The 13844-nt window shown below is 37.1% G+C and overlaps 1 protein-coding gene across 1 annotated transcript in view; it reads left to right on the top strand.

The window, feature by feature from the left end:
- Nucleotides 1-13844, top strand: part of TMC1 (transmembrane channel like 1) — a 73258-nt gene that overhangs the window by 33536 nt on the left and 25878 nt on the right. The window contains exons 7-9 of the mRNA XM_059834149.1: nucleotides 5434-5540; nucleotides 6827-6925; nucleotides 11150-11292. Of these exons, the coding sequence (XP_059690132.1) occupies nucleotides 5434-5540; nucleotides 6827-6925; nucleotides 11150-11292 (349 nt within the window). The remainder of the gene's footprint in view (nucleotides 1-5433; nucleotides 5541-6826; nucleotides 6926-11149; nucleotides 11293-13844) is intronic.

The raw sequence follows: 13844 nt of genomic DNA, 5'->3' as shown, positions 1-13844 counted from the left end.
CCTTTTTAACGGGGTCAGCTTCAAGCTTGTAGCATGAACTCCACAGAATGAAATGTTCTTAACAATTGCTGTCTTCAGACATGCAGTTGTCTTAAAGAAGCAGCAGAAGCAACTGTGCAAGAGAAGGCATGTTTCCAGATGGCCTCAAGCTGAGCAAGGACCTGATTCCCCTTTGACTCCTAGCACCAATGGCTTTGTCTTTTGGGGCTCAGTTCAGCCCCTTGTAAAACGACAGTAACACTGCTGACTTAAACACATGACATCAGACAATGAACAGGATGTGCCTGATTCTGCTTAAAAAGAATTTGGCAGAAAAATATCTTTGGTTGCTTAAGACTTTACATAAGATTTGCTAAATGCAGCACATTGAACACCTTAGAGAATCTTGCTGGCACAGGCAACAGCTTGCATGTAACCACTGGATCCTTCAGTCCACCCAAAATACTGAGGAGTGGTTGAAGAAAAAGGTTGAACACTGGGCTTGGATACCAGGATGAGTATTTAAAAAGATTCTAGTTTTGAACAGCATTGTTTGTGGTGAGTCCTTAGTCATGTTAGTTCCCTTGGGCTGCAACCTCATAAGGCAAAATATGGTTGCATAAAGGAAATCAGAGGGAGCACTGTCTACATGACCGCTCATTTTTGGAGGAGACAGTACAGTGAAACAAGCAGCAAATGACATCAGCTTGTAACAGGCAAAGTAGGCTCTTTGGACCACACTTGGAGATCTGATGATGCAAAATGTGCTGGCTCAGCTCTCCATCACAGAGTTTGGTCTGTACAACTGCTTTCCATGACACTACACAGTTTAGCATTTTTAGACTAATGTTTCTTTTGTGATAGTTTTTCCATCATGACACATGCATACACACAGGTATCTGGTATAGTTCATTCATCACTTAAACTCTTTTGAAAATAAAATGTTCACGGGTAGCTTCTGCTCCTTCTAGCAGTTGGATTATAGTTAGATAAGCAGCCTCTTAGCCCAAAGAAACTAGAGGTAAAACTTTCATATAATCCTCCATGATCAGTGCTAACACCATGCTATAAGCTATTTTCTTTCCAAAGGCAGGCACTAAGCACAGAAGTGTAAGTATTAACAAAGTAAAAGAGGTCATGTCAATAGCACCTAAAAGAGAAGAAAGAATTTATGAAATTTCAAGTTCTGTTTGAATCTTTCGTGATCCAAGCTAAAAGAAAGTGTAAGCAGCAGGAGCATGAATGAAACAATAGCCTGATGCTTATGTGCAGACTACACTGTATAGGAAACCTCTTCATTTGGCTAAATACCTTTATGTGAGGGAATAGTTTATGCTCAGCAAACCTTTACAGTTGTTAGCTTCCAACCATTTAACTTCTCAAGGTAAGTAATCTCTGTGTTCTTACATGAAGACGATTTGCATTTTCTGATCTCAAAGTGAGCTCTTTATAAAAAAATCCCAAGAAAACAAGGCAATAACTGTTTACAGTAGACAATGGGGGAAGTAAATATAATTCTCTAACTGCTGAGAAGTACTAATTTTTATTCTTCAGTCCTTCTAAAAAACTTCATCTGAACAACCAAGCATGATTTGTCCAAAAGAAAACAGTTTCAGAGCACTAACGTTCTTTGTCCTTTAAATTGGCATTAGTGCAGGACTATCATGATACCTACTTCGAAATCTAGAGGATCAACAAAGCAAAGTGTATCAAGCCGTATATTAATAGAATGGCAACGATCTGTCTTCTTTGTGATGCGGTTCAAGAGTTAACATGTAATAGGGGCTCTTTTTTAGAAAACCTGATGCTTTTACTGTAGCTTTGTTGAGTGTTGGTCCATTCTGAAAAGTAGCTAAGGTTGTAGACAGCTTGCAAATGAAAAGTGAATTAAGGTCCTGTATAGTGGCAAAAGATCAATTAGGTACTATTGGGGAAGATTTCTTTGACTTAAAAAGAAATACTGTACTGGTAAAACACTGTTGGACGACATAGTGTTTTCTCTCATGCAAACTGAAGAGGATAGGTAACTGTGCCGCCCTACCACTGCCAACTGATGCAAGAAACTTAATGGAAAAACAACATTGAAATAAACACACTTTATGAGAACAGTGGAACTGCTAAATTCACACCAATAAAAATAGTATAGCTTCAGGAAAAAAGAGGTCATATGAAGAATGTGTTGGACAGGGGCAAGAGGCACACACGTGCCTGGCAGTGCTACTGAACTGAAAAGTTCCTTGGGCCATTACTTATACACTAGAAAGACCTGGGAATAAAATGCTTCATACTGAGCAAACTCTCTGTATCTGGAGTTGTGTTGGTATATCTGGGAACTCCCAAGGTATACCCAAGATTTATCAAGCTTTTTTTGTTACCATAGTTTCAGCTTGATGGGAAAATTTAAACAGGCTTCAAGAAGATAGTTTTGATAAAAAAAGGGCTCCTATAGGATAGGTCAGACTGAGCTAAGAAGCAGATCAGCTAATGTTATAGGCAAATCTAAGTGCTCCTGTCTGCTTTGAAGAAACAAGTCTGATTTTATTTCAAGGCCACTTGTAGATATGCAAGAACCACCCTGACCGCATCAGGTCAGATAATTCAACAGTCACACTACTGTGCCTTAGGTGTGCTACAGAAGGCTATAGGAAAATTAAATAAATATTATTCACTATTAATCATTATTAATATAAGCATGAGAAGACACACCCCTGTTTTAAACTTTTCATACTGTGTCCTAAACTACAAACTTGCATTAACCACACATATAAACTTTATACAGGGATTGTTTCTGGTTGGCCTATGGATCGACAACAGGGGGATTGTTAATGTTTAGATACTAAAATTCTTGAAAGAATTTTCCTTACTGTGATAATTATAATCAACAATGTCATTTAATAATAATAAACAAAAGAATAAAGAAATAAAGAAAGTAATAAAAAGAAGTTGAAAAAAAGAAAGTACTAACTACATTTAGTCCCTAGCAAGAAAACTCATCTTTAACCTCTGCTTAGTTTCATAATGCTCCCCTCTCTAACAAATAGGGCCCTTCTTATCACAGCCCTCTTCAGCTGGGTCTGACTCTTCCAGGCCGCCAGCTATCTAGAAAGACCAGGTATCAGCACGAAGTGCTGGGCTATCTCAGGTAGGCTCCCTGCTTCAAGTTGAGAGTCCTTTCCAACACAGGGACTCCAGCCTCAGAATAACAGGCATCAAGCTCTGCTGTGCTGCGTCCTTGTGTCAGAAACAGGTGAATCTGCTGCCCTGGTTTTGATGTTTAAGAGAGATAGAACTTGATAAATATATGTAGTATTTATATTTAGAAAAGAGATGCTTCTTTTCCTTACAGAATGGACATTCAGTAATATCTGTGCAACAAGACTTTATGGGAAACACACATTGCTGTGTTGAGACGGCAAGCCTCTTCATTCCACTGCTGAAGTTTATACTATGCATGCCAATCTGCATGCCAATGTGGATTTGGGAAAAGATGACTAAAGTCTACTTTAAAGTATTACTCTCTCATTCATACCTGGAACGTGTTGCACCCCAGAGTGGATTCAAAACAGTGGTGAAATTTGGACTGGTTTTGTTCACAGCTGGTGCAGGCTGTTTGTACCATTTTCCATGTGCCCAGTTGCCTCCTGTTTGGACCTGCCCACTCTGGAAATGTAGTTAAGGGCATCCATAGCTAAATTATACTCATCCCCAGCTAAGCTTTTCACTTATCAGAGGTTGCTGTTCTTGCCTCATTGGTGAAAAAGAGTAAAGTCCATGCGTGGTCTGTGTTTTATGATTTGCCGTAACTATACAGATGCATGTAATTCCAATGCAGTGCAGATGTTCCAGATGGATGCATGGCAGTGATTTCATTAGGATAACTGATACAAGAACTGTAACTCAATGCATAAAAGGAAGCCATTGCCAAAAGAATGGGGACATTAGGATTTGAGCAAAGATGCGGCATGGAGAGGTCTACAGTATGAAAAGTGTCTTGAAATTAGAAATCTTCCTAATTTTCTGAGCTTCATTTTTTTGAGTCCATAGCATCCCCGAAGACTGTAACTGGGTTGTAATTGAGTAATCGGCATATCACAGCCAGTTTGACTAAATGAAAGTCCCTTGCTTTATGCCTTTACCCAGATTTCCCAGTATGTAGGTCATGGCTAAGATTGACTGCTTCTTCATGAAAAATTTCAAAATTGTGGTTTCATTCTGAACTGTGAATAAAATAGATTTTGAAATGGGGAAATCCTTGACAGAATGGCTTGTTCCTCCCTTTGCACAGCCCTGATAAATGCCTATTACCAGCTGGTCTCTGTTTGTACTCCGGGGTTATACCAGTTTAAGGGTATTAAATTTTCTACTGATTTTGTTGTTATAGTAGAATGTGCATATATATGCCCCAAATATCAGCAGCCATGTCAACCTCATTTTACAGAATGGAAGAGTCTGTTACAAGGCTTGCAAAACAGTGTGGAAATACCAATGTAAACTCCTCTGAACAGAGATACTTGCTTCTCATTATTTACTGTCAGAATGCATCAGGCTCCTTAAACAGACTGTATGTGAAAAACCTGTTGGAAGGTCACTTTTTTCCCTGTGAATGACTGGTAACAGAACTGAAATCTGGTATTTTGCTAACTCTGACAGACTGATGAGCACAACTACCAGTTGTCCTATATTCAGCAGAGCCGTGCTGCAGCAAGCTGGTGTTGGATTTGAACTGTTATTTCTGTTTGGCCTGAACTGCAGAGTGTTGGTCAAATCAGGCCCTTAGTGCTCACTGCTTCCCCTGCAGCCTCTTCTTTGCACAGGTCTGGGTCAGGGGTCTAGAGCAGATCGAGTCCAAGGCTTGATCTGTGCACCTGGGGATGAGGCTGCCTCCACACTTGGGTGCAGGTGGAACACATAAATAGCAAAGTAAGAGAAAGAAAGGATACAAACATTTACAGATCTTTTTGCTCTTCCCTGGTGAGCAATTCTGGTGAACACTCCAATAATAGCACTTACAAGTATTTCGTGCGCTTGGAAAGACTATCCCCACTGGCTAATTCTGTGCTGCTTCCTATTAGAACTGGGTTGGTGTTGGCTTAACATGTCAAGAATGCTTACAATCCACCTTAGACGGAAAAAAAAAAAAAAAAAAAAGCGTGATCTGCTTTGAATCCTGCCGCTAGAGGTTTTACTATTAGTAAATATCACAGCTTTTACATCACCCTAAATATTCTGTATAAATAATACTTTTATATTTTTTGTTTCTGTTTTCTCTGCCAGGTCAGTGAATGCTAGTATGCAGTCTGAAAAAAAGTTATTAGAATTATGGTAATAAAGAAAATGAAATGCCTCCCCTGAATTTATTTATTTTAAATAAACTTCAAGCATCTTCATCTTAAGGTAAAATAACGTAAAAGGACTAACTTATTTGCCCTTTTTTCACATCTCATGTTTTTGTAGGTCACTTTGGGTCATCAGTAGCATCTTATTTCATATTCTTGCGCTGGATGTATGGAATAAACATGATTCTCTTTGGACTGACCTTTGGACTTGTAATGGTGCCTGAGGTGGGAATCTTTTAAATTATCCTTGAGAATTATTATGTGAATTTCTATCTTTGCAGTGGAATTTCATAGGACTGGACCTTTAAACAGATTTCTAATCTCTTTATGCTCCATTTAAAATATTAAGGTGTACTAAGGCTGTAAAGATCTACTTTCTTTGTGGACAGTTGTGTCTACAGAAAGATGTCTTGAAATAGACATGATAGAAAAATGTATATAGGTTTGTGTCCTGGAAGTGTTCTCCCATGATCTGGGATGGTGCTAAAGTTCTCTTTTTTTTTCCTATGGAGAACTAAGGAGACGAACTGAGACTAAGAAGCAGCTATGTGGAGCATCTTGACTAAAATGTGCGTTGCAATAGAAAGATACATTACAGGCCTCTGAGGCACCATGGATCCTTTTCAGTTGCTTTAATACTCACATGCTGATAAGGCCCAACAGGGCTGTAAACTCACGAGATAAACCTCTCATGTTTTGCGCTGTGTGCAGCATCACTGTTAATGATGCTGCTGAGAGCAGACGTAATTAATGCAGAAATCACTTCTGTGTAATGTAATATTTTTCTAGACCCTTTAAGCCACCATGTTGTCTTCCTAAGAAGACGGCTTATATGGAATTAAAAGTGTTGTGCCATCTCCCTGATTTCACTATTCCACATCCTCTTACTTGTATTATCTTCTAGTAAGCAGATGGGAAAGAGTCAGGTAAGAATTTCCAACAGCTTTCTAGTACAGCATTTCAATAGCATGATCCATCTTCCATTGAAGCTGAAACAGAGAAAATGCCCAACAGTTTTCAGGATAAAGCCTGGAAAGAACCCCGTGAGGACACATACTGCGGCTGAACAAGCATCTTGCCAGAGGCAGTGGGACTCTGAGAATCCAAAAGCTGAATCCCTAGCATCTTCCCATACATTTCCTTTAAAAAAAAACAGTAAAATCCCTAATGCAAGAAAAGTTAATCTTCTGGTCTTGTCTGTAAGACAAACACCACTCATCAGAGGAATTTGGACTTCTGTGTTGCCTTTGAATGTAAAAGGCACAGTTTGACAATCCACTGATATTAATGAAACATCACTTTAAATTTAGAAAACACCATTAATGCATACTTTAAGCATACTTTCAATCATTAATGTGAGGAGCAATGAAAAGAATTGGAGAAGTAGGTCATCCTCACTAAGGAGTTTAGGAGCATAAAACAAGTCTTCCTAAGAAATGACAGATCACTGTCCCTTCCCTTTGTTGTTATTTTGTTTTAAACTGTAAATTGGTCTCATTTTTTGGTTCCAGGCTTTGATGGGGAAGCCCTATGGCTCTTTACCTAGAAAGACTGTCCCAAGAGCTGAAGAAGCAAGTGCTATGAACTTTGCTACTCTCTGGGATTTTAGTGTAAGTACATAAACTTGCAATACTGTATATTCACATGACTATTTAATTATTATGGGCTTTTACTTCATTATTTAATATGCAGAGATTTAATATGAAATATTCCAGGAGAAAATGGCAATAGAATTAATTTACTTTTTTTTTTCCCTGCAAATTCTGAGTATAGATGTTTCCTTCAGACAAAACATAATGAAGCTCAATGTCCACACACATTTCAGTACACATAGCAATCCAAAGACACATGGGAAAAAGTCTCAAAGCTGGATTCACATCCCTGGGTACTGACTTTCCATTTCTTATGGGTGAATTTTCCTCTGTTTTTATATGATCAAGTTTCAGAATTTGAGGATGCAGTGTGAATTAGAAAAAGAAAAGGAAGTCCAATAATGTGCTCTGTAGGCTTTTTCTAAAACAAAGAATGCTATTTTCAGTTTTTCTCAGTCTTACAGAATATGCAGATATTTTAGCTGAACTGAGAAACATGTCTTAATTCTTTACCATTGATGTGATGCCCAGCCCAGCCTGCAGATTTATAGCTCCTGTAGTGACAAGCTAATGGTGTACTCCTAAATATGTCATACTGCTTTTTCCTCCTGAAAACAACAGTTTTATCTAGTTTTGCACGTGGCATGTCTCTGTAGTCAGGCACTTTATATAAAGGTGATACAACTTTGCATAAAGTCAGCTGATGATAAATTTGGTTTTACAATATGTTGCTTAGAAGGCTGTTAAGTTTCTCTATGGCGTGCAGTCAATGTCATCAAAAGGTACTCTTCACCTGTGAAAGACTGCACCCATCTAGTTAAGGTTTTCCTTCCGATTAATGGGAGCACCATCCATTGAACTAAGTGTGATTTCTCCCTCAATCTGCTGCACTCTTTCCTTTCTGTAGGAAGTACCAAGACTTTTAAAGAGTTATGCATATATATATCTTTTATAACTTGTGTTGTTTTAGCAACAGCAAGTATGAATACGATGTTGGAAGCAGACCCATTTCTTGGAAAAATAAACTCAGGCACAGGTTCCTCCAGTTTACAGCTCATCCTCTCCAGCTGTCTGCAGAAAGACTCATCTAAAAGTGGTGTCTCCATGTAGGTTTGGCCCACCCATTCCACCCATGCCAGGCTGTGGAGCCCTGCACAGGCAATCCCAGGAGGGCCACAGGCAGATTTTCATACCTGTCCCCTTTCCAACAGAAGGCCAGCTATGATCTCTCCTGAAAAAACATAGAAAGTCTACGGTGTCTATGCTTCTCATTAATACTGCCACTTCTTAGTATGGTTAAGGTGTGGAGAGATCCCTAACCTTGTGACATGCAGATCTCACACAGAATCCCTTGGTTTGTGGCTCAATACCTTCATGTGGAGACTCAGCTGATGCCAGATTTTGGTCCTTTAATTAGCTTCGTTGGCTCTATTTTCAAACTTCAGCTATCAGTGGAGGAAGAATCAGGTTGTAAGACGACAGAACATTGGAAAAAACTTGACTGGATATACCCATTTTCTCATTTACTAACAAATCTTTCAGGCTTATTAACTGTAGACAACTGAATTTTAAAAAAATAATATAATAATAGGTAGACATTACAATGTTTGTCTGTCTTTTGACTATAAAGGTATGTAAAGTGAACAGATTACTTCTGCTTTATTTTGCCATATAAAGTGATGGACCCTCCTTGGATGCAAAAAGATAGAATGATCTTTCTAAAAAGCCACATAGGTAATATTTTGCAATGATTGCTGCATAAAATGACATTGCGTCTGGTTCATCAGGAGCTGTATATTTGAAGGACAGGAAGAATATATCTAGACATGTAGCTGGGAAGTTAGATAATGATGATATTATAAAATGAGAAATTAAAACATCAGGCAGATATTGGAGAAAAAGGAATCATAGTAACTTGGAGATTTTGTAAAGAGAATAGAGACTAGAAGAGCTTTATACAGCAAATGGGAATGAAGTTTCTAAAATAAATGTATTTGAGAAAAGATGTATGAAGACAGATGGTGGAAACAGAGGGTAAGTTTATAATAACTGGCAGAAACAGGATCTGACAGCTCTGAAGAAGAAAGTATAGTAAACAACAGAGTAGCAATTAACACAAGGAGCAAATGCAAAAGTAATAAACAAATAACAGGGCAGTGAGAGAGATAGATCCCCTGAAATATGGAGGGGAAAAAAGAATTTTCTTGAGGCTTGTCAGATTGACAAATACTCCCTGAAGTCAATGATCTCTTTAATTAAACAGCACAGGAAATAGTACCTTTCATCTGCTAGCAGTTCTTGTATGCTACCAGGTAAGTTACAAATAAATGAAGCCACATCAGCAAACATTATTTCATCCTAAAAAAAACCCCAAAACCCCACCAATATTTAAGACAATAAAGAAAACAGAGCTCAACATATGTTTTCCTTTTTTGCGCTTGAAATTTTACTCATTTTACTGACATGGCAAAGAGAAACAGTTTGGGATTTTGATATATTTTACTTGGAATTCAGTTTTAACATTGTATATTTTAACAGTTCAAGTAATAATCCAAACATAAAAAAATCAGACTTGTAAGGCTCATTATAGTAAAGCATTTGACCAATATTTTTATCTCACCCTCTTTTATGTTAGGCTCAAAAAGGAGTGAAAGTGATCTTCCATGCATGCCTACCTTTACACAGCTAAAGATATTTCAGGTCTCCTGGTGAAATGCAGTAGACAAAGCCCAGGAAACAACATACTGAATGACATGCAGTGGAGGAATTATCTCTGACTTTGCAGAACACAGCGACTTAAATCTGCGGGATCCAAAAGGCTGTCCAGAGCCACCTTAGGCTGTATTGAAATCTGGGCTAATATGGAATTATATATATATATTTAATAAGCAAAAAGGTGCAAAGGACATGTTATTGAATTTGAATGTGTCCTGACTGGTGTAGATGTTTTACTAGTAATTAGAAATAAATGCATTCTATAACAGTATTTCCCTTATCACAGAAGAACATGCTATTATCTGTTATGTGTAAGCACATCTCTCAAAGCTAGTCTGATATGAAGAAAAATTAGATATGTCGATTACCAAATCAAGACATTTTGAATAATATTTCTGTTTATCATATATTAATAATTCATTTTCAGCTTAGAATTGCAAATTAGGTTTTCCAGATAACACTGTGACTCATTTCATCTATAGTAAGAAAGAGCTGCAATAAATTACGTACATGTTTTCCAATAATACGTAAAAGAAAGGTGTTATTTAAGTAAAATGAGCAACTGAAAAGCAGAAAGGAAGTAAATGGCTTTTTTAATTCACAAAACCTCAGCTTACTATATTAGTGTCAAAATAATGCATAGTCTATCCACCAATTGCATGGTCAAATACTTTGTATTTGACTTGAAATCATTACATCCAGCTGGAGCTTTGCCACTGCTGTGCCTGTGCTGAGCTGTCCTTGTAAAGGCTCTGGATACAGTCTTCTTCTAGGAGGTGAGTTCTTGATCTAACCTGAGGATTATCAGGAAGCTTTAGCTATTTGGATCATTTTAGATTCCAGCAATTGCTTACAGTCAATAAGTAAATTATTTTGAAAAATCAGCAATCTGACCCATAGAAGAGAGGGTAATTCTCATTAAGAATTTTAGAAAAGGAGATCCACTGTGAATTGCTGAGGAAGAAGGTACACTTACAGTTTTTACAGCCTTGCAGTCTAAGTGTTAAAATATCCTGCATACTGAATAGTCATCCATAAAATGCAACTAACTGTTGGTTAATGTATGTTGAATGATTACCCAATGAACAGCAGACAACACTGCTAGACAGCGAAGGTGTATGAGAATTTTATATCAAATAAGCTATGCAACTAAATTTTAGAAATGTGAAAATTAAGTTAAAAATCTGGCATTTTATCTGAAGTGATTTGTAAAACAAGTTTTGTAAAGCTGAATGTTTTCGTCTTTACAACAAGAAGTACGTGGATGAAAAAGTTTTGACCCATTAAATCATAGATGGAGTGCCCATGAAGAGTTTTAAAGATAAAAGATTTAGAAGTTGGCATGAAATATTCTAAGTCTTTCTAAATGAAAGAAAAGATTTTCCATCCTGTGAGATCTATTATAGTGATGCTTATAACTCTTTTGAATGCATTGAAATGAATGTTTCAGTACATTGCTATCGATACAATTTCTGATTACATACATATTTAAAAGACGTGACATTATAATTTTTGCTGACTTTTCAGGGCTTTGCACAGTATTCTGTACTCTTTTATGGCTATTACAATAACCAGAGGACAATTGGATGGCTCAAGTTCAGGATGCCTCTTTCGTATTTCCTTGTTGGAGTTGGGACTATCGGCTACAGCTTTATGATTGTCATTCGAACGTAAGTTCTCTTTGGCTCTGGAATAAAGTACATTCAAAAAGGCAGATAATTCCACTGTTGACCACTGAGATAACTGTAAGGGCAGAACAATGCAAGATCAAGTGCAAGGTCAAAGTCATGTAGGATTCCTTCAGCCTTTATTTATTTATGTATTGTTCTGCACCAGTAGCTATATTGCAGTGTTGTGGAAGTGGGAAAAAATCTTTACTGAAGTAACATAACACTTCCCTTCTGCAACTTCAAAATGAGAAATGAATGCATAAAGTAAAGAACAGAGCTGTCAGCCCATCTTTTCATAACAGTCTGCATCTAGCAGAATGTCAGCTAACATGCAGGAAATTCAATTGTTCTACCTGTAATGATACCTTATGTGAATTAAATTCTTTTATGAAGGAAGAAGACAAGAAAGAAAGAAACATAAGGCAAATGATTCTGTGTGTAACTCACAGGCAGCAGTAAATGAGTCCCAGCAAGACTATATGGTTAGGTCATATTTGCACAGTGGTGTAGAAGAGTTAATGCTACTAGCCATGGTAAGGATTTAATGTTCTATGGAACACAAAATAATGTCCAGAATTGTGAATACTATGCTTCTTAATATGATGTTAAGAACGTAATGTTGAAACAGTAGGAAGCATAGGGGTAAGTGAAACAGGGCCTAGGCAGTACAACTTGTAATATATTAGCCTTTTGGATCTCAAATTCTGGACTTGAATTTTGTCTTAAGATCAGGATTTAAATGAAATAAAATTATTAATTTATAGCCAAATTCGCTATCGGAATAAACTGTGATAATTCTGCTAGTTTCAAACGAGATGGGCCACCAATGTATATAATCTTTAATACTCTTGATTCAAGCAAGGTGACCATCTAACACAATAATACAGTTAGCTATAATGGTGGCTTTAAAAGATGCCTACATGAAAAAAACCAGAGCATTGCAGGTCAAGATTCAAAGACACTTTTGAATATAGAGAAAACTGCAGTTAATCTATATTTCCACCATTTTGTGCTGAAGTCAGTATTTTTCACCTGCATGAGCACTAGATTAATTCATGTTCTGTTTTTCAAATATTACATGGTTTCCTACGTAGGGCAAGAAGCATTTCAGAAGAAAAAAAAGTGCCTTCAGTTACATATATGTATTTTTGGAGGAGGAACAAACTACTACATTAAAAAAGTAATTGGTTTAGTTCAAAAATTTATTTTAAAATATTTTTTGGTAACGTAGCTGTGAAGATTAGAAAAGACTTAGTCTCAGACAATTGTTTTTCAATGACTGTCACCCAGATCAAAAAAAAAAATCCCTTCTAGCAGAAAATCCCTGTGGCCCAAACAAAACAATATCCTTGAGGAAAAAATACGTTGTATGTGCTAACTTCCATCTGGCCACGTGACACTAATGCTGATCAATAATTGGGTAATCCTACGAGCAGTTCCTGCAGTCTTCTGTTCTTTGCTGTTTCTTTGGAAAGCAACACAGTGGGCACAGAAACTAAAAGCAGTCTAACAGGAGGTGCTACCATTTTTCTGCTGTTGACTGAGATGTGGAAAAGGGAATGTCTACGTGAAAGAGGTAGTGAGGATTATAAGCACTATTATTCTATTTAAGGAAAATATTTAGATTTAGGGCTTCTCTCCTCAGCTCTTCCAGTGCATAACAAAATGGAAACATTTCTGGTCTCAAGGGAATGATATCCCAACCACAAGACTCTTCACTATTTCATTAGGAGCTCTTGAGAAGGAATTACCTTCCTCTAGAAACCAGCAGCAGGGCAGATCCTACCAAGAACCTTCCATGATCTCTGTCCCTTCTGTATATGAGCAGTAAAAAAAAAAACCTAACCCTGGTATTTGTTTAGGACAGCTCAGAAGCATTTTCAGTATTATTTACTTACTATTCATTTGAGATTTGAGAGTATGTATTTTACTGGACTGTTAAAAATCTGTTATGTAGAAAGTTTTGATATTAATAACACAACTCTGCTGTAATAGTGAGCTTTAAAATAGGCATGGCCTTTTCCTGACCAAGAAATCAATACAATACTGAAGGCTAAATGGTTTGTACCCTACCAATATACTTCATCCTTGTGCTTAATGGTTTGAATTAAATGATAAAGTATGCAGAAGCAAGACCACTGTTATAACATGAATGACAACACTTTGAAACAGAGAAGTTAGTAGTTAAGATTAAGCCAGGTCACTGAAGAGATAATTTGATGTTTCTGGATACTGTTATAAATCTTGTTTATAAGTGCATGGGAGATGAAAGAGAAGATAGGGAGCTGTATTAGTGATAGTTTTGTATGGTATAACAAGGTTTTGTTCTGGCTTGTTATTTTAGAATTCTTTTTTTCTCTTTGTGAAGTCTCTAATAAAATCTATTGCAGTTCCGGATGCAATAGGATTGCAGTTCAGGTTTCTATTTGAGAGATCTTGATATTGTTTCCTATTGAGTTTCTTATCCAGTAGAGTTTCTCTGAGGTGTAAATGAAATAAATTCATTGTTTCTCATCAAAATATGGGTTGTGAGCTCATAAATTGTCTAAATA

Source organism: Gavia stellata, chromosome Z (assembly GCF_030936135.1).
Source record: "Gavia stellata isolate bGavSte3 chromosome Z, bGavSte3.hap2, whole genome shotgun sequence".
In the NCBI taxonomy this organism is placed as follows: domain Eukaryota; kingdom Metazoa; phylum Chordata; class Aves; order Gaviiformes; family Gaviidae; genus Gavia; species Gavia stellata.
This window is presented reverse-complemented; position numbering and strand designations above follow the sequence as displayed.